The sequence below is a fragment of the Rhamphochromis longiceps genome, linkage group LG12, assembly GCF_057381845.1.
Source record: "Rhamphochromis longiceps isolate RC_006_pf linkage group LG12, R_longiceps_female_GT1.1, whole genome shotgun sequence".
Lineage (NCBI taxonomy): Eukaryota > Metazoa > Chordata > Actinopteri > Cichliformes > Cichlidae > Rhamphochromis > Rhamphochromis longiceps.
Window position 1 is genome coordinate 8142919 of NC_140568.1, and position 21349 is coordinate 8164267.

At 41.0% G+C, this 21349-nt stretch overlaps 3 protein-coding genes across 3 annotated transcripts in view; 2 read left to right on the forward strand and 1 right to left on the reverse strand.

The window, feature by feature from the left end:
• The first annotated feature begins 1696 nt into the window (after positions 1–1696).
• On the forward strand, positions 1697–7134 carry LOC146656805 (kelch-like protein 10). Its single transcript, XM_085426848.1, has 5 exons — positions 1697–1918; positions 3003–3486; positions 3899–4513; positions 5233–5382; positions 6772–7134. The coding sequence occupies exons 1-5, from the start codon at positions 1767–1769 to the stop codon at positions 7132–7134; spliced, it is 1764 nt and encodes a 587-aa protein (XP_085282974.1). The 5' UTR covers positions 1697–1766.
• A 4965-nt stretch (positions 7135–12099) lies between these two features.
• LOC146656806 (kelch-like protein 10) overlaps positions 12100–21349 on the forward strand; it is a 42131-nt gene continuing 32881 nt past the window's right edge. The window contains exon 1 of the mRNA XM_085424577.1: positions 12100–12570. The gene's annotated coding sequence lies outside the window, so the exon portion shown is untranslated. The remainder of the gene's footprint in view (positions 12571–21349) is intronic.
• LOC146656807 (uncharacterized) lies at positions 18236–20927 on the reverse strand. Its single transcript, XM_085425858.1, has 2 exons — positions 18318–20927; positions 18236–18250 (listed from the first exon to the last, which is right to left on the reverse strand). Exons 1-2 carry the CDS (start codon positions 19644–19646, stop codon positions 18236–18238), a joined length of 1344 nt encoding a protein of 447 aa, XP_085281984.1. The 5' UTR covers positions 19647–20927.

Here is a 21349-nt window from a genome sequence, read left to right on the forward strand (position 1 = left end):
AGATCAATGAGGAATGGGATAACTGCTAATACATTTGTTAAACTGTGTACCTTTTCAGTAATTTAGGGTGATTTGACATATGCTGAGTATAAAAAGGTTTGCATTGAAACTGTCAGACATGAGGTATTCATACCTGGGAACTTTTCAAGCATAAAGGTCAAAAAGGGGGGAAATGTTAGATTTGTATTGTTGATTGTCATTTATGCTTAGAAATATTTACTTATATATGCTTAGTTTTGTAATTAGTTGTAGATTGGTAGAGGTTTTGATCCTTGATAGTCTGCAAACTTTGTGTGTATTAGACAGCACTTTGGGAGCATGAGAGGTCATACCGTGTCTTATTGTTTTATGGTAGGATTAACGTAGTTGCGTCTGTTCTAGTCTAAGTGCTCTTTGTTTAGATGAACTGCAGGACTTCCTCACCGTGTTATCTAGGATGAACCATCTAGGGTGAGGGGGAGGCTACCCTCTTCCTGACCAAGGATGTTTGACCCTTTGATCAGCAGTCCACACACACACACACACACACACACACACACACACACACACACACACACACACACACACACACACACACACACACACACACAGGCAAGGTACTCTTTGTGTGTATGTAGACGTCATATGTTAATGAACTTATGCATATTCATGTAACCTCAATAAAAGAACAGTGGTACGGGAGAACGGACGAGAGCAACTGGGGTCAAGCGAAGGAACGGTGCCTGTCCGGTTCTCTCCCGTGCACGAGAAACATGAAGAAGCTTGCCTACTTGTGTCTTGCTTTGCAGTGTAATTATATTGTCTTCAACGTTCCAGCGGATGGGTTCAAGCTACAAACCTATCAATCTGACTGTTCTTGGTGGAAGTGACTTGACAGAGCTATCGAGATGAAGTTCTCTAACCTGTACAACAACCTGGCCTGTGGCAGTTTGCGTGTCGCCTCCACATTGCCAGAGATCACTAGCATATCCAGACACTTCCTTGGCCAGCATTTAGTGTTGATGTCTTTCCCACTGAATATGCCTGGGTAATTTTGGGCTGGCATGTTCATTAGAGGCAACCAGAACCCATTGCAGCTGGATGCTGCATTTATCTATGAATGGAAAGAAATTGCTCAACAACAGATCTGCAGTCTGTGCTCAGACAGGTGACTGCTTGCACCTGTCTGAGGTAATACTGTCAAGCACCGTCATTATAACAGTCTTGTACTATACATACAGTGTATATATGTGTTTTGTTTCTTTCTTTCTTACTACTATTGTACATCAGTAAAGTGCAGGAGCCCATTTTTCCAACTAGATAAAAGTCTAATACAACCCAAGAAAACAGCTTAGCCATGAATCACACTTTGTAATATCTGTTTGGATATTACAAAGTGATTTTATTAAACAAAATGGCCTATTAAGGTTAAATATGAGCTAAATATGATATTGTAGTCCATTCGTAAGAGTGTTTTGAAGTGCTTATTTTACTAGGTGACCTCTGTGAGGCAAACATACAAAATGCTGTATGCTATCTGTGAGGCTCATATGCAATTTCTTAAATCCAAATCAAATCAAAACAAAGCTTTTTTTTATGCAATGAAAGGTTCATTAAAACAATGTAAATATACATTTCAAAACAATTCATGGCAACAGTTGCCAAGTCATGATGATGTCATGGGCTCCATTCCCCAAATTCCTCAGTTAGGTTTGATTTTGTGATCTGAACACTTCAAGACAAACTGCAGACAAAAAAAACTAAGAAAAGCAGTCACAAAACTCAAGATGAGTGAAGAAGGCCAGCTGCCATACAAGTCGAGCTCAGTGTATAATGAACTCCGTTTGGAGGGACAATTTTGTGATGCAATCATCAAAGTGGAGGATGTTGAATTTCCGGTCCACAGGATCATCCTATGTAACTGTACGCCGTACTTCAGGTGAGTTGCTTACCTGATAATGTGAAGGACAGTTGACTGATTTATACCTGTGAAAAATGTAATTCATGGTCTTAGTTGGTGAAACAGTGCCAACCAAAAGGAACAGGTTGAATCATAAAACTTTTCTGATAGAAAGACTTTGTCACGGTCAACTGACAGATACACCCAAAACATAATGCAAACATTTGCAGATTTCATCATTACCTTCACAGAGCTCCAGATTCCACTTCAGTAAATGTGCCATTTAAAAAGCACTGTGAATCACTTGGTGATTGTGTGAAGTCTAATTGAAGTGTTTTATTAAGTTACATTAATATCTTCCCCACTGTTATTGAGACAGTAAGACACACCAGACTTCCTGATACTAAAAAGGTTGAACTGTGTTATACAGTTATACGCTGAGCAAAAGTTTTGAGTTGCCTCTCATTTTTTTATATTTTGCTTTGAAACAGATGATTTTTTAAAAGTCTACTTGAGCAATAGTGTTTTTTTGAAGACTTATAAAGGTTTCGTTTGGACGATTTTCACACTTTTTAGTCCAGTGCTTGTACCCGATCATTTTCAGAGGAATGGTTTCCTCATCCTCATCAGAAATGGTTTCATGGTTCATGTAAAACCTGTTAAAACCAATAAATAAATGTTAAGAAAAAAGAAAAGAAAAGAAATGGTTGTGGAAGGGAAACCGAGACTGTAATTAAGCAACATGCACTGGAACTTCCATAAGGAAAGGAAACAGACTGAGGTATGCCAAATTACGCAATAACTAGACTAAATATCAGGGTAAACTGGCCCTATGGAGTTGATTTCAATATTTGTCATAGAGGTACAACAGTGAGTGTTTAGAGTTAACTTTAAAGCACGGTGGAGGCTCTGTCATGGTGTGGGACTGCATTGTGTTTGGCAATAGCTTCATAAACATGCTGCCAATGTAATAAAGACATTGAAAACCCAACAATCAAGTGCACTAAACATGTACAAACTCTGTTTTGGAGTTACTTGGAGTACTTGTGCATGACATAGTTTATTATCTTGTTGCCTCCACACCTTTTAATATTCTCTACTCTGTCTCCATCTCTACCCTCAGGGCTCTTTTCACCCACTGCAGCGACCCAGACAAACAGGTCTTCAACATACCTGGCTTGTCTTCTGAGATGATGGCACTCATCATTAACTTTGCATACACCGGCTCAGTTTCCATAACGGGGGAAAATGTAGTGGAACTTCTCATGGCAGCTGATCAATTCAATGCAATGGACATTGTGAAACTCTGCTCTGACTTCCTCGGGGAGCAACTGTGCCCAGAGAACTGCGTTGGCATTTGGCAGTTCACAAAAGTATGCTTATCACCCGAACTACGCACCAAGGCCTACCACTACATCATCAGTAACTTTGAGCAGGTTGTTCTTGAGGAGGAGTTCCTGCAGCTAACTGTGGAGGAACTTGCTGACATCCTTGATAGAGAGGACCTCAATGTGCAGTTGGAGACCACTGTGTATGAAGCGCTTACAAAGTGGATTAGCCATGTACCTGTACAACGGAAACAACACCTCACCGCTCTGTTGTCCAAGGTCTATAAACTTTCATTACTACATTTAGTTTGGACTTAAATCTTCAGCATTTAAGTCATAGATTGAGTCGATCCATCTGGGTATAAGGATGCTTTAATATCTTGAGATGTTGCTCTTTTCAGGTGTAGCCAAACCACATTTAAGAAATTCTCTTCAAGAGCATTAAAACCGTATCAGATCTCTACACACATACTATAGAATAAATTATATTTATTAAGTATAGTTGCTAGGGCTATGACTAAAAACTGTCCCTGTTGACGAAAAGGCTAATGGTGTCTGACTTTGGTCGCTCTCTTGCTAGCAATAAGAAAATTAAACAACATTAGGAGCATTATCCTAAAGAAGCTTGAGTTTACTAAAACTGATGTAGTTGAAATTCATAGTCACATTCTCTTCTGTCATCTCTCTATAGGTCCGACTGGGATTGATGACGTCAGACTACCTAAAGGACAATGTGCTGTCTAGTGAGCTGGTGGAGGCCAATTCTGAGTGCCTGTCCATGATAAGTAATGCCATCTTAGACATACATGATCTAGGAAGCAGACCCTTCATGTCTGCCTTGTATCACCCTCTTGCTCGTCCCCGCCTGCCTCATTCCATCCTGCTGGCCATTGGGGGGTGGAGTGGTGGTGAGCCAACTAACGGCATCGAGGCCTACGATTGCCGGGCTAACCGCTGGGTCAACGTAACGAACAACCTCGAGTGTCCTCGTGCTTATCATGGAGCCGCCTTCCTCAACGGGTACGTCTACTCCGTTGGTGGCTTCGACGGGGTGGAGCATTTCAACAGCGTCCGTAGGTTTGACCTGACCACTCACGCCTGGAATGAGGTGGCGCCCATGCACTCCCGCCGCTGCTATGTGAGCGTGACTGTGTTGAACGGGTTCATCTATGCCCTGGGAGGCCACGACGGGCATGTACGACTCAGCAGTGCAGAGCGCTATCAACCTGAAATCAACCAGTGGAGTCTTATTGCACCGATGCACGAACAGAGGAGCCACGCCAGCTGCACAACACTTAACAACCGGGTGGGTGAAGTAAAACAGTAGCAGAGAAATAGAGTAGGGTCTAAGGCACACAGGCCTAGAGACCTGTCAGAAACCTTTGGTAACAACCAGTTGCTAGGGGAAAATGTGTACTCCTCAGCTGGTTAGGCAGTGGTTGTATGAAAGACTCTACAGATTTCTACAGCAAATAGTTTGAGTATTTGCAGTAAGTCAGAGTACTCCATGCAAACCTCAACAGTCTGCTTACGACCAAAGGAAACACAAGGAGGCTTGTGGTGCAAAACCTTCCTGGTTACAATTTCACAGTAGTGACAGCCATCAACCTCCAGCAACCACTTGCCAACCAGTCAGGGAATACACATTTTTACAGTGAAGCGAGGTGCAAGATAGGTCACAAACTGGTTTCTATGTTCATGTTTTCAAATTTAAAAGTATAGTTTAAAAAGTTGAAAAATATACTAATATATATCTATTTTGTTTCTAACTGATCACAAGTGCATCTTTGCATTTATGTACAGTACTTTAGTTGAGTTGACTTGTCAACTAAAATATAACAGATATTAAAAAAATTGTAAAACACACACATTTGTTAATTGTCATATTTTTCAGTTGGACACTTGGGTACTGAGTATCGGTCTTACTTCACAAATGATGTGGAAACATTTCACTTACAGGTAACATTGTTTCCAACTGAAATCTAAGAAATGTAAAAATTTTTAATGTCCCTTTTTTGTTTTCAGATTTACATTTGTGGTGGACTCAATGGCAACGAGTGTCTGCAGACAGCTGAATATTACAACCCAGAGAGCAACCAGTGGACGATGATCAGTCCCATGAACAGCCGCCGCAGCGGGATAGGTGTCATTGCATATGCGGATCATGTCTTTGCAGTAAGACCACAAAGTAGTGCTGACACTCACGTAACATACAAATCAAATCTGTAATGTGCTTTGATCAGCAAGGTTTAACACAGATTTGGCTGACACAGAATTTGGCTAACTTTGTTTTGTATTTATCAATGATCAGATTCCTATCCTGACCACAGGTTCAGAGAAGGCATTCTTACTCATTCTATGTATTAATTTAACTGATTAGTGATGTCTCTGCCTCTCTTTTTTTTTTCATGTGCCTCATTCCCAAAATGTTGTGTCTTTGATGATTTCACATTTCACTCAGTACAACAGAAATACTTATTCAAAACCAACATTGTCATCCTCATCGTTCCATAGAGGACATATGTTAGAGACAATTTCAAACTTATCCTGCAATACCTTTAGAAAAATGAGGGAATAAGCCAAGTGATTAGAACTCATCCTCTGGGGACGGTAGGCATTTTAGCTGTAAATTTATCTTGCTATTTGCCTTAAAACCACTTATTTAGTTGTTTTGCAGCTGCACCCTTTGGTAAAAAGCAAAGATTTTAGTCTCACCTTCTGAGACACACTTCTTTATTTAGCTAGCTACCGTTTAGTATTTATTTTCTATTCAGACTAAGTCTCTATTCAAAAAAAGGAAAAGTTATCATCAGCAGAATGCAGTGACCTTACCCTGGTGCTGACCTCAGGGTCTTTGATCAGGCTTATAGGCACCAAGGCCTGTCAGGGCTACTTTAATCTGTTATAGGAAGAAAGGACTGGAACTCAATGTTCCTTTTTGGACTAAAGGCAAAAGAGCTGTGAAGACATTTATACTGAAAACACAAATACTTTTTGTCGAGGGCTATTCATCTTTGTTGATAATAGCGTGGTGTAATAGACAACAGCACTTTAATAGCTGTAGTTGAGGCTTGAGTGAAAAAAGGTCTCATACAGACTTCCACAAGAGCTGGCTTCTACTTTATTTTACTTTCTCCTTTTAATTCAGAAGTCATTTTCACACACCACTGCACCCTGATCTTTTCTAGACATTCCCAACAAATGCGGGCCTGTGAAAATGCAAATACTGGGACGTTAATGGGCCTTTTTTAAACAACTTTTATGTGTAAACTCCATATAACAGCATGAGAATATGTCAGGTAGCTGTTCGCTTTATCCAGGTAAAACCCTAAACCAATCAGAGTATTTCCAGTAGTCAGATCACACCTAAGGTAAACAATTTCCTTGTATCTGCTACATATTAAGGGCAACTTTGGACAATATTGCAACTTAATTCTTCCGTCACTTTCTGGAGTATCTGTGCAAAAGCAGCTAAAGACATATAGCAGGTGCATTTTCTTACAGGGGTACGGTGAAGCTGGTTACACTTACATTCAATCATTTGAGCCACGTATTTACTTTTAGGTTGGTGGCTTCGATGGAAACAACTATCTGCGCACCGCTGAGGCTTACAACCCGCATACCAACACGTGGAACCTCGTGTTCTCTATGCTGACCCCCCGCAGCAACTTTGGCATTGAGGTAATTGATGATCGCCTCTTTGTCGTCGGGGGTTTCAACGGCTTCACCACCACTTCGGACGTCGAGTACTACACCGCTTTAACCAATGAGTGGTATGAGGCGTGCGACATGGATATTTTCCGCACAGACTTGAGCTGCTGTGTGATGTCCGGACTTTCCAACCTGACTGAGTACACCTTTCCTCGTGACTTCCTGCCAGTTGAAAATGTTCTACAATTAGCAATGGAGTCAGCAGAGTCCACGTAAAATCTTTAAAGTGCAGTACTGCCATGTGTCAACATGTGAGTCTCCAACATGAAGGACTGAAATAAATCTTTAGAGCATTAAACTGCTGGTGAACTGGACATTTTATGTATGTATCTCAAAAACTTTCAGTAGGAGAGCCTGCACTGTAGATACTGGGTTTTATTAAGAGAATGCAATTGCAACAATAACAAATTGAAAAGATTTTTTCATTCCCTGTAATGTATGGCTGCTGAGCAGCCATACCAGACATGCACACAGGGTGACCAGATCACAATAAGCCGCATGTCGGACTTTTCAACTCTTGCTAGGTAAACACCATAAGAATAAAGGGAAGTTTTCACTCTCCCTTGTTATTTCAGCTGCGGTTCTGTCTGGTAACAGTCTATAGGTTTGAGTAAGGATGTATCCAATATTTTACAGTTGTACTAGCCAATACCCAATAAAGCAATTCTTACTTTTATACTAAACTAGTCAGTCTCAGCTTAGTCAATTTACTCTTTCACAGTAGAGCCTATTTTCTGAATAGTCTTCTGTCTAAACTCAAGATTAAAAAAAAAAAAAAATCTTAAAATTAACTAAAAGCGAGGCTGTCTCTGCACTGCACAAACCAAACACAAAATGTCGGCATGTTAGCCAATATTATCGTGCACCCTTAATTATAACACTGGGCTAACCTGGCCAAATTACAAACAAAAATCAATCACAACCAACATGGACTGTAGTAGCCGTGGAACGAGAGAGGAAGTCCTTTCCTATAGTCCATCTGACCATATTGGCTTTACTGGCCAATAAAAGCAGTCCACTCAGCCATGCTCTTCTTGTAAGATGATGTGAGATCTCTCTCATGGATTTTGTCCAAGAGAACCTCCGTCTGTATGACGGAAAGCAGAGTGGCTACACACTTTGGGTATGTAAAGTGAAGGGTGTAATAGTAGGCCATAAGGTATAAAGCACCCTCTGTAACCAAGTCTTTTGGAAATGTGGTTATTGGCACATCTCCTACCGCTAGGATGCAGTTGGATGGACTCACAATCAGGACTGGGCAGGAGAGAGGACGTTTCATCAGATAGGTATTAGGGTCTTCTTGGTCCTTTAACACATAACACAGACATACTTTTGTAAGGATGATGCACTTTTGTTTCAAACACATAACTAAAGCTAAATTACAACAAAAGTTGAGGTTCTGAGAAAACACATCTGAAATTGCTACTTTTAATTATTCTCGATGGAATTACTGTTCACATCTGTCTAGCCTTCCTGAAAAACAGAAAACCAAGGCTACATTTAATTAGGTATCATTGAGGTGATAAAAATGTGCTACCACGTAATGCATCCATTTTTGTATTTACTGGTCACAGAGATCTAACCTGTGAGAACCCTCATTCCAAAAATGTGTTTTAGGTGCCTTTTGAAGGCTTAGAACATATAATATGTGAATATAAAATACTTTGGCACTCATCAGAAGCATTTTTTAATACTGTTGTCCCAAAAAGAACAAAAACAAAAAACAACTACTACATTTTACACAACTCACCTCAAGGACATGCACCAGAGCCTCACTCGCATCCCGTGCCCTCTTTGGAGGAGCAGAGGTGGATGGGAACAGTGATGGCAGCACATGTAGGATCTCAAGAGCCTGTTCAGCTATACAGAAAAAAGAATCATCATCTCATTACCACACTTAAACAAAATCCTCAAGATCACAAAAAACAAAACAACAACAACAAATATTTGGCCAGTGACAACCATCGTGGATTGAAAAGGTGAACAACAAGACACTAGCACATGAAAGTTAAAGCTGTAATCCATAGTTTAAGCTTGTCACAGTAACCTAAAAAAATGCTAAATGGTGTAGATAATTGTTGTATACTGTGTTTACAGTAGGCTAATATGACTTGTGCTTTCTGGTGCCGAAACCAGTTTGAGGAGGGACTAATGGGGTTTGGCTGAGGTCTAGTGGTATCAAACAGACGGACAGCCAGGAGGTCGACTGAGTGATGGGCCCCGAAATAGGAGGTAAGCACCACCTGTTGATTTAAAATAATGTCCAAAGGTGCTAAATTGGAATGTAAGGTAAATTAAATGTTCACTCAGATGAGCTTCTGGTTTGTGTCCGTGGGGATTTTGGGGTGTTTATGTTAAGATGTTATGTGTTTAAATTGATGTTATATTCGTTGACTGTGATGCCAGTCAGGCAAGTTTTAGTTTAGGGTATTTGGTCAGATTGACCAGCAGAACGCGGTTCGGGCATCAGGTAATAACTAGAGGGCTGAGAGCCCACAGTGATGCTTTTAAAACATGTAAACATATTGATTTAGGACCGGAGCGCGGCTCCGAGGAATGCAGTTTTGTTCAGCGTTTGGCACCGACCAATAGCCGCGGACGCGTGGTTATTTTTTAGCCCGGAGTGGCCTTCCGCGGGGATTCGGACTCCCGTTAACAGGCTAGGCAATCTAGCGTTGGTTGCCTTTATACTGCATTGTTTGACCGACAGGGTGCGACCCGACCGTGACCATTCAACATGACTGGCTTGTGAGTATGGGGCGCCGTTTGTAAAGTGAAACATGCTGAAATTAACGGCAACATTTTTCCACATTTAGCTCAAAACAAGTCATTTTTTACAACATTTAGTAAAATATTTGTAACTTTCATATTTAAAACAGAATTTTAAATGTTAAATCTAAATGTCAAATGTTCAATCTAAATATTATATTTAAATCTAAATGTTAAATCTAAATGTTTAGGCTAACATGCAAATTTATTGCATGGATCAGCGGAAATACCAAAATAAAAGCTTTCCGAAAACCTCCGGTGCAAAAGTGTGCGGGTAGTGGTCAGACACGTTCTCACTCCCAAAGCGTAATGATTTTCGCTAGGTGACAAATTGTCAACATTTTATGCTTTCGGGTACCCAACACGTTCCTAAATTACGGCATCGGAAAAAGGAGAGCACATGAGAACCGTTTGGACTCAATCTACACATGTTTGTTCATTTTCTAAAAATTGCTTTGGAAAACACTATTTTACGTCATTTAACTGCTAGTAAAAGTTAGGAATAAGGTTATAGTTAGGGATAAGGTTAGGTTTAGTGCTGGAACACATGGCTGGAACGTCTATTATGGCGGGACCGTCATTCCACTGGAATTCAGCCATAACCCGGCACGGACCAATGACTGTATAAAAGTCATTTATACATGTATAAATTATTATACATCAACAGGTGGTGCTTACCTCCTATTTCGGGGCCCATCACTCAGTCGACCTCCTGGCTGTCCGTCTGTTTGATACCACTAGACCCACTAACCGCAGACAGAGTGTCAGAGTGGGTAAGAACACCTCTTCCACCCTTGTGGTCAACACCGGTGCCCCTCAGGGGTGTTTTCTGAGCCCTCTGCTATACACTCTCTTCACCCATGACTGTATTTCCTCCTGCGCGTCCAATCTCATTGTTAAGTTCGCCGATGACACCACAGTGCTCGGACTTATATCCAACAACGATGAGACAAACTACAGGACAGAGGTGCAACAACTAGAGTCATGGTGCCACGACAATAACTTGGTCTTAAACACCAAAAAGACCAAGGAGATCATTGTAGATTTCCGGAGGAAGGGTCATAACAACCATCTGCCTCTCTTCATTGGCAGTGAGGCGGTGGAGAGGGTGAGCAGTTTTAAATTCTTGGGGGTAACTGTGACTGAGGACCTGTCCTGGGGCAACCATATCACCTTAGTTGCACGGAAGGCCCAACAGCGCCTCTACTACCTGAGGAGACTGCGGAGCGCACACATTCCCAGATCTCTGATGCTGAACTTCTACAACTGTGCCATCAGCAGCGTTCTGACGTATGGATTTCTAGTGTGGTTCCCCAGCTGCACCAAGGCCGATCAGCAAGCACTCCAGCGGGTGGTGAAAGAAGCTGGCAGAATTATTGGAACAAGTCTGCCAGAGATCAGTAATATCTTCCCCACTCGCTGTCTGAGGAGGGTGCACAGTATCCTGCGGGACCAACATCACCCTGCGCGCCACCTTTTCCATCTGCTGCCCTCAGGGAGAAGGTACAGGTCTATACAGGCCAGAACATCCAGACTGGCCAACAGCCTGTATCCACAGGCTGTGAGGCTCCTGAACTCTCTGCCCCCCTCTCCCGGACAATAACCATATCCAACTTCTTAATAGCAATGAACTGGTCTGCATTGGTGCATCATATCTTTATTCTCTTCCCCCTCCTGCCCCCCCCCCCTCTTTCTTAAATAGATAACTATCATATCTGATATCATATCTCACAGTACAATAATATTGAATGGGTTGCATTGTTGTATTTTGTCATGTTTCTCAGGTCTTTGTCTGAATTTCTACGAACATTATTGCTAAGGATTGTCTTATTGCATTGGAGTCACACTGGGTTAAATATGTACACTTGGGTTTTAAGGGGTATTTATTATTTTCTTCTTTTTTTGGGGGTTGTATGGAAGCCCCAAACGCAATTTCATTGTTCTTGACAATGACAATAAATAAATAAATAAATAAATAAATAAATAAATTAAAATAAATAAATAAATAAGTACATCTGCATCTCCTACCGTTTTTGGGAAAAAAAAAAAAAAAAGAGTTAGGAGGAGAGTGATGTGATATCCTAAAGGATAACGGGACTTTCAGTGCTTTAAAATAAAATGTTCATTTATTTGATTTTCAGTGTTTAAAGACTCATTTCGAAGTCAGAGATTTTATTGTAATTCTTTTCTTCATTTTTGTTGGAGCCAAGTCCAGGCCAATATTTTACTCAGTTACATCATGCCATATTTAAGTATTTGTCATGATCTTTAAGTTTTTATTATAATCTTGATCATTTTATGTTATAATGTAATATGCTGTGCTCCATAAATTAATCCTGCTTTATTAGTCTGTTGTTGTTGTAAAGTGTTGGTAGATGTCGTAAAGGGGTGTGTATTTGGCCCGCATGCGGAGGGGTGTGGGTTAAAGGTTAGGTAAGCAAGCAGGACGTGGAGCAACAGTTTTCTGACCGTCGCCGTTTTAATGTTATTTTTTGTTGTAACATAAAGGGAATATAAACGGAGCTCCCACCAGAGGCATTTGTTTTGTACCTTTCGATTTGTATGGAAAATAAATGTTTTGCCCCTTTTTTTCCTTCGCCTCGTTTTTTGCTACCGGAAGGCATCCAAGCGACTTAACAAGAGCACGAGTCAGAAACTTTACGTTCTGCAGAAGCGTCAAAGAAGGACCGAAGGTTGCCGCTGTAATAGTCAGAAAACTGCTCCGAAAGTGAGAGGATTACGCACGCGTCACCGGCGCTCAGAGGTAATCGGCCCGCTGCGCGGCAAGGGAAAACTGGAAAACGGGACGTGAAAGAGGATGCGCTTCAGTCTTCCCGTGTTTTCCGGATCCTTTCGGCAGTAAGAAAACCCTGCATCTGAAAAGTAAGAGGCTGTGCCTGCTTTACGGTTTGTGAAAATTCCTGTATGGTTAAGTGGTACATGGCCTGTGTAAAGGATTAATTGCATTGAAAGGTTTATGGCAGCGCAATTAATATGGAGCAGCAGGAAAAAAGAGTTTCCAAGCCAACCTTTAAAGCACAAGAGGAAAAGCTTCAGCATCTTAAAGTGACAAGGAAAACCAAGTTGGGTTATCTTACTAGAAAGATAAAAGAGATTGAGGAGCTTATGGAAGATGATGGCAATTTTGAGGAAGTGTCTGTTAAATTAGCCACTGACTTCTCAAAAATATATATCGAGTTTTGTGAAAACAACGATGCAGTTAAAAATCACTTGACTGAGTCGGAACTTCTTCATGATCAGACACAGTGGTATGAGCCAAAGGCTAGCTATTTGAAAAGTTTTGTGGAGAAAGTTGAGAGATGGTTAAAAGGAGTGTGTAGTGGCAATTCCTTTACTTTTGTAAGATCAAACGTCCCACAACTTAAAGTCCACAAGCCACTGCTGCACTGAGGTAATATTTCGTACGCAGGCAAAAGAAGTCCATTGTCCAAACCTTTTAGTTGAGAGTTTTGGTTTATTTATCCATTTGGCAAGCAATAACAAGATCCTTCCTACTGCTTCTCCTGCTCTGGTAAAAAAAACCATAGGCCCACCCCAATGCATGCTGGTCCTATACCAGTCTCTTTATTTATAGAAACAAAATGGCCCTACAGCTCTTACTGACTAATTTAACAAAATAACAACAAACAAAACAAATCATTTAAAACAAAATATTAACCGACAAATAAACCCCAAAATATAAGTAAACTAACAACAAACTTTAACTAATTTCAAAAATAAGAACAAAAACAAAAATAAAGAACAAATAGCTCCAACACTCCGGCCCCTAATTGTGCATACAATCACAATTACTTTAAAGTCCCAAAAGGAGGAGCTATTCCCTTAAACAAATCCTTAATTTTCATTGAGGATTTTCTTCACGATGAGGCTTCCAGTAGCAAAATAAGTTTTGTCACTGGCCTTTCCAAAACACTGGTCCTTGTTTGTAGTCTCACAGAACGCACCAAGCCTTTTGCATCCTGGTTTACATTTAAGACTTTCGCCATCATCCATGATCCTCTTGGAGCTGTAGCGTCTGCAATTAAAACAACATCTCCAGGTATAAGACATCTTTTAGTCCTCATCCATTTTTGTCTTTCTTGCATCAAAGGTAGGTACTCAGAAAGCCATCTCTTCCAGAACAACTCTGCCATGTACTGTACCTGTTTCCACCTTTTCCTGACATGCAAATCACTTGGATGAAACAGTCCTGGTGGAAAAACTGGTTTATTTTTCAGCAACAACAAGTGATTGGGTGTCAGTGCTTCAAGATCATTTGAGTCATCTGAAACTTTAGTAATGGGTCTGTCGTTCATTATAGCTTCAACCTCACAGAAGACTGTGTGGAGTCCTTCATCATCCAGAACTTGCTCCTTAAGAACTGAGGCTAAAATATTCTTTATTGAACGAATGAGACGCTCCCACACACCACCTTGGTGAGAGGCTGCTGGAATGTTGAAGTTCCATTTCATGCCATCCTGAACAAAAGCCTTTTGAATTTTGGCATGGTCCAGCTCAGTCAAACTTTCTTTCAACTCTCGATTCGCCCCAACAAAATTTGTAGCATTATCAGATCTGATGGTCGAAACTGGGCCTCGTCTACAGATGAACCTCCTCACAGCATTTATACAAGAGTCTGTATCAAGTGTACATGCAATCTCCAGATGTACTGCACGACTGGTGAAACAAGTAAAAAGAACTCCATACCTTTTAAGGAGACTTCGTCCTCTTTTAACACTTATAGGTCCAAAATAGTCCACTCCAACATTTGTGAATGGGGCTATGTCTGGCAGGACTCTCTCTTCAGGCAGATCCGCCATCTTTTGTTCAACAAACTTTCCTCTGTTGCGTCTACACGTGACACAACGAGAGATGATTTTCCTGGCAGCAGAATTTGCATTTAGTATCCAGTAATTTTGTCTTAGTTTTGACAGCATGTGTGCTCTTCCTGCATGTCCCAACCTTTGATGGATATGGCGTAAAATCAGTGTTGACACATGCATATCTTTTGTCAAAATTACAGGATGCTTTAATTCCATAGGCATGGCTGCTTTATTCAATCGGCCACCCACTCTGAGGATTCCTGCATCCAACACTGGATCAAGTTTATAGAGACAATTTCCCTTAGAGACTCCTTTGAGGCCATTGTGGATTAAAGCCATTTCAGTCGTAAATTTCTGTTGTTGTGCATATTGAAGAATAGCTTGTTCTGCCTTTGCCAAGTCTTCTGGAGTGAGATTTCCTTTCTTCAAAGTGGTCTTAAATCTTTCCATTCTTATCGCCACTTCTTTCTGACCTTCCGGATCATTCTTATTCAAACCTGCAGCAAGCAACTCTTTCCTCTTCTGTGCCAACAACACCAAGACCTCTTTCATCTTTAAAAGCCAGGCTACAGAGATTTTAAGTTTTGCCCAAGACGAGAAGTAGAGGATAAAATAGCTGGTAGGATTTTGTAATTCTCTCACAATGGCATTCATTGTCAGGTCCCTTTTGACCTCTGGGTCATCTGCAGAAATTACACTGTACTCCACATCCAGTTTAGGCCATTCCTTTTCTGACTCATAGAGAAATTCTGGCCCTTTTATCCATCTCCTACATTTGAGGAGATCCCCAGCTCTCATACCTCTGGATGCGTCATCTGCAGGATTCTCCTTAGAAGAAACGTATCTCCACTGATTCACATCTGTTGCTTCCTGAATAACAGCAATTCTGTTTGCAACAAAAGTATTGAATCTTCTGGTTTCATTGGAGATGTATTTCAGTACTGTTGTGCTATCAGTCCAAAAAACTGATTTTTCCAACCTGACTTGCAGCTCCTTTTGCAGAAGCCTATTCACCCGAACTGCAAGAACTGCAGCCGTCAATTCCAACCTGGGAATTGTAGTTTGCTTGAGAGGAGCAACTCTAGCCTTTCCCAGGATAAAAGCAACATGCGTGACGTTATTCTTTTCCAACTTTAAATATGACACCGTTCCATACCCATCTTGACTTGCATCAGAAAAATGATGAAGTTGTGCCCTATCTGGTCTTCCAAAGCAATTTGGTTTAATGCAACGTTCCACTTTAAACTTTGAAATCAGCTGGAGATCCTCCAGCCAATCACGCCACCGCTGGGAAAGAGAGTGGGGAATAACTTCATCCCACTTCAAATTTTGTCGGCAAAGCTCTTGTAGCAACAGTTTAGCTGGCATACTGAAGGGAGACAAGATTCCCAAAGGATCATACAGTGAGCTGACCACAGACAAAATGCCCCTTCTGGTTGTTGGACGGTCCTGCAGGGAGGTTCTGAACTGGAACTTGTCTGTTGCTATGCACCACTGTAAACCCAGTGCTCTCTCAACTGGAAGTTGATCTGTGTCCAAATCCAGATCCTTAATTTCCTTTGCTCTTCTTTCCTCTGGGATTGACATGAGCACTGTGCGACTGTTGCTGATCCATTTTGAAAGCTTAAATCCTCCTTTAGCGCAGATATCTGTCAGCCTCTTCACCATGTGCACTGCCTCCTCTTCTGAAGCAACAGATTTCAAACAATCATCCACATAAAAGTTTCTTTTGACTGTATCAACCACTTCAGCTGGAAACTGTTGTGCATTATCATCTGCAGTTCTCTGTAGAGCATAATTTGCACAACTTGGCGAAGATACAGCTCCAAACAAATGCACTTTCATCCTGCATTCCTGTGCAGACCTTGAAGTGTTGCCATGTTGCCACCACAGGAAACGGAGAAAGTTGACATGTTTTTCTGAGACGTGAACTTGGTGAAACATGGAATCAATGTCCGCCATTAATGCAACAGGCTCTTGTCTAAATCTGATCAGAACCCCAACCAGCGAGTTTGTGAGATCAGGTCCCTGTAGAAGCTGACTGTTCAATGATGCTCCTTTATAAGTTGTTCCACAGTCAAATACAACTCTTAATTTGCCCTTTGTGGGATGATACACTCCATGATGAGGGATGTACCACACCTTTCCATCATCTTTGTGCAACTCATCTACAGGCACAAACTCGGCATATCCTCGTTCAAGCATGTTGTTTACACATTTAGTGTATTCATCCTTATAATGAGTATCCTTTTCAAATCTCCGTCTGAGACTCTGGAGACGCTGCTCCGCGACACAGAGGTTATTTGGCAAACTGGAACCTTCTCTCCTGAAAGGCAAATCAATGTGATAATGATTTCCAATAAGCTTTATTGAACTACTAACAATATCCATGAAACACAGATCCTCTCTAGACATTTCAGTCTGCTCCTCTGATGATCTTTCATTAAAATCATGATTGTACTGTTTAATCAACATGTCTTCAAGACGCTCAACAGAAATCCTATTGGCTGTTACAGCAGTGCAGTTGGTTTTATTTCCACTGTTACTTCCAGTGCGCAGGGGACCATTTATGACCCAGCCAACTTTTGTTTTTACAGCATAAGGTCCACCTCCCACACTGTTTATCACCTTCCATGGCTCCAAAACATTGGAAGCATCAGTGCCTATCAGTAGCTCCACATCTGCATTAACGTTGTACAGTTTAACAGGTTTAAGATGAGGCCACTGATCGATGTCGCTTTGCTGGGGAATATTAACTGTAGAAACTGGCATAGTCTTTTGAGTCAAAACATCTGGCAATGGCATGAAATCATTTGCTTCCAAACCAGACACTTCCAAACCAGACAGAACTTGTGTACTAACAATCCTATCTTGACTCATTGTTCTCAAAAAGATATTGGTCTTTTTACCTTTTACATTCAGCCTTTTTGCCAAAGTTTCTGTACAGAATGTACCTGAACTTCCAGGATCCAAAAACGCATAAGTTTGCACAATTTTATTACTCTTTTGGCTCTTAACTTGAACTGGAACTATAGAAAAAATTGCATCAACTTCATGACCAGCCCCAATATACCCACATGTCTGAGTGGTTGCAGTTGAAAAGTTGACATTAGAGTTTGTCCTCTGTTGAGTTTGTTCCGAAGACGCACCTGGATCCTTTCGCTCTATATGAAGAACCCCTGGGTGCCTTTGGTGACACACGTCGCAATCCAAACGACTCCTACAGTCTTTGCTTGTGTGACCAACTTTTAAACAACCAAAACAAATTCCCCTTTCCTTGATAAAAGTCAACTTATCCTGATGCGTTTTAGCTTTAAACTGCTTACAATTCTCTAGTAAATGGTTGCTGTGTGAACAAAACAAACAACTATGCAGAACGGCGGAAGTTGTTCTGCTTCCAGTTGATTGAGTTTTGATTCCTGGCACTGTACTGACATTAGTGGCAAAACTACTTCCCTTTTTTCTTTGCTTGGTAGAACTTGAAGCTTTAAAGCTGCTTCCAGATTGTGAGTCTTGTATGTTGCCAAACACTGGATCTGATGCTACTTTTACCTGTTTTATTATAAAGGTAACCAGATCAGTGAATACTGCTCTGTAACCATTTTGTTCCTGCAGTTCATAGGCAACAACTCTCCATTTTTCCCTCAATTTGTATGGAAGTTTCATAACAACCATTCTCATATTTGAGGGCAAATCCAACTCCTTCATATAAACAACTTGCTGCATTAGATTCGAACATCCTTGAAGAAAAAGAGAGAATGACTGTAGACCTTTCACATCCTCACTTTTAATAGGTACCCAACTCACAATCCTCTCCATATATGCAGAGGCAATTTTATTTTCGTTCCCAAAATGTTCTTCAAGAAGATCTTTGGCTGTGGAATAGCTCTGCTCAGGTGGTAAGTGCTGACAACTATGCACCAAATCCCTAGGCTGCCCCCTAGTGAACTGCTCTAAAAAATGCAAACAGTCGCTCCAGTTATCAGTTTTAGCTTCCACTCCATTTTCAAAGGCATTCATAAATGATCTGTACTGTAAAGGGTCTCCATCAAACACAGGGATGTTTCTGGCGGGGAGGACAGAAGATAAGTTTTGTTTTACAAGCAAAGTAGTGATGTCATTTTGTTTTTGCATAATATTTACAATCTCCTTCGTGCAGTTCCCAGTCAAAGTAGGAGACTGAGGCTGTGTTTGCTGCGTCACTTGAGCTGAATCATCAACCTGATGTTGGGTTTGACTTTGTCTAGGTACGATTACTTGTGATTCAGATGCAGAATTTATACCAGAGTAATCTCTTGATGTTGGAACAAATGTATCGGCACAAGGATTTAAACTAGGCGCTTCTTGTACGTGCCCTCTTTCAAAATAAGAGTTCATTCCATCAGAATGCTCAGAGCTACAAACTGAATTTATTTTTAAGACACGAAGCTTTGCATTAGTGGCTGCCAGCTCTGTTTCCAAGGATAATGTCTCCTTTTCTTTTCTCAGTTTCTCCTTTTCTTTTCTCAGTTTTTCCTCTTGCGCTTCGATAGAATGTTTTTTCTTTAATGCAGCGAGTCGCTCCATGAGCGCTGCCTTGTCAGCCGCAGCTTTAATGCATGCGGAAGATGTTGATGAAATTCGACTTTGCTGTGACAAGGTTTTTGAAGGTGGTTTTACACTTGAGATATTAGAGACACTGTCTTCAGGTTTTATTTCATCCAAACTTTCAACAGCTTTATCATTGCGAACAGTATTGTTTTGTTCAGTATACGGCTCGCCCGCCTCCTGCAACCAAACCTTTACTTTGTCCATAAAAACGGAGAATGCTGTCACCTTCGACTGAAAATGTGCAACTTGCCTTTTCACTTCATCTTCTGGCAGTGGCAAACTTAAAAAGGATTCTTGCAAAGCGTTTGCATCTTGATAGCATTTAATAAACTTCCCAAATTCAGAAGACACTTCCTTAACGTTTTCATGTGAGGTCATTAAAGCGGAAATTTTCCCCATGTACTTAGATGCTTGCTTACACATTGAACTGCGCTTTTCTTGGCATGTCTTTATATACAAATCCAAACCTTTTGGCGTAAATTTAACGCTTCTTTTCTCTGCTTGCATCTCAGTGTCATCCTCTCGTTTACTCTTAATATCCGACATTTTTATTGTCCTCTTGGATTATTTCAAACTTTATAAAGATGCACAGCACACTGAGAGTCCATAGCCTAAAGTACAAACATGACATCCATTTACCTGCCTTTTGCAGCGGACAAACATTTCCACAGAGGGCGTTGGCATGTTTCAATTAGCGATCCAATTATGCACCAATTTAGTACGTCAAAACTCAGTTCATCAGTCTTTGTAGTGAAATTATGTCTTTAAACTCCAATAGTTTCACCGTTTTCCTTTACGGCTTAAACAATATTATCACTCACCAGCTTTGATGAACGAGTGACATGTTGATCCAGGCTTCAACATCAAATCCGTCTGGATTACTCACCAGACGATCCAATACCTTTTATTCGAGTTCGACGGTGATCCTTGAAATCCTTATATCCATTAATGAAGGATTATTCCTTTGTCCACGGGAAGGTTTTTTACTTTGTGTAGTGGCAATTCCTTTACTTTTGTAAGATCAAACGTCCCACAACTTAAAGTCCACAAGCCACTGCTGCACTGAGGTAATATTTCGTACGCAGGCAAAAGAAGTCCATTGTCCAAACCTTTTAGTTGAGAGTTTTGGTTTATTTATCCATTTGGCAAGCAATAACAAGATCCTTCCTACTGCTTCTCCTGCTCTGGTAAAAAACCATAGGCCCACCCCAATGCATGCTGGTCCTATACCAGTCTCTTTATTTATAGAAACAAAATGGCCCTACAGCTCTTACTGACTAATTTAACAAAATAACAACAAACAAAACAAATCATTTAAAACAAAATATTAACCGACAAATAAACCCCAAAATATAAGTAAACTAACAACAAACTTTAACTAATTTCAAAAATAAGAACAAAAACAAAAATAAAGAACAAATAGCTCCAACAGAGTGGAAATGCAAGCAGATGAAGCAAGAATGGTTGATGCTGAAGTTGAGCCTGCAGACAGTGCTTCAGCAATATCGTCCAGACGCAGTAAAGCACATCGAAGCAGTCGAACCTCTTCTGTTGTGTCTTTGACCACATATTCTGCCAGGCTAAAGATTGAGGCAGAGAGGGCTGCTCTGGTAGCGCGTGCTGAGGCATTAAAGAAAAAGATGAAGATTGACAGACAAGAAGCTGTTCTTAAGGCAAAAAGGGAGGAATGGGAGTTGCAAACAGCTATTGCTGCAGCTAACGCAAAGCTTGAGGTGCTGACTGTGAAGGAGCCAGCCCATAACACTTCTGCTGACTTGGTCAACAAAATGGCTACCTGCCAAAGAGCTCCGGGCCAAAGTATTGGGGCCAGTTTTGGTTTGGTTCAGCCAGAACATGGAGATGTCGGTCGAGAATGTGAGTCGGAGGTAATGCAGGGCTCAGAAAGGAGTAGCAGGCTTCCTCATCCATTGAATAAGAAGGATAATAGCCAGTCTATTACTAGTCAAGGCAGGATGGCTGATGTTAAAGACTTGTTGGATGTCATGAAGCGACAAAACGAGATTACAGAGCTCCTAGTAAAACAACAGAAAGCATCCACTCTCCCTCCTTTGGATGTTCCAGTATTCAGTGGGGATCCACTGGAGTTTGGGTTTTTTATGAAAGCGTTCGAGCATGGGATTGAGGAAAGGACGGACAGCAATAGAGATAGGTTGCGCTTCCTGGAGCAGTTCACCCAAGGGAGACCCAGAGAATGCTCTGAAATTCAAGGAGAGGGAAAGCATCTTTGC

Excerpts from the sequence above, each read along its gene's own strand:
- LOC146656807 (XM_085425858.1), bottom strand. The coding sequence starts at position 19,646 with ATGTCGGATATTAAGAGTAAACGAGAGGATGACACTGAGATGCAAGCA.
- LOC146656805 (XM_085426848.1), top strand. The coding sequence starts at position 1,767 with ATGAGTGAAGAAGGCCAGCTGCCATACAAGTCGAGCTCAGTGTATAAT. Across the intron at positions 1,919-3,002 it reads AACTGTACGCCGTACTTCAG|GGCTCTTTTCACCCACTGCA; the intron begins GTGAGTTGCTTA and ends CTCTACCCTCAG. Across the intron at positions 4,514-5,232 it reads GCACAACACTTAACAACCGG|ATTTACATTTGTGGTGGACT; the intron begins GTGGGTGAAGTA and ends TTTTGTTTTCAG.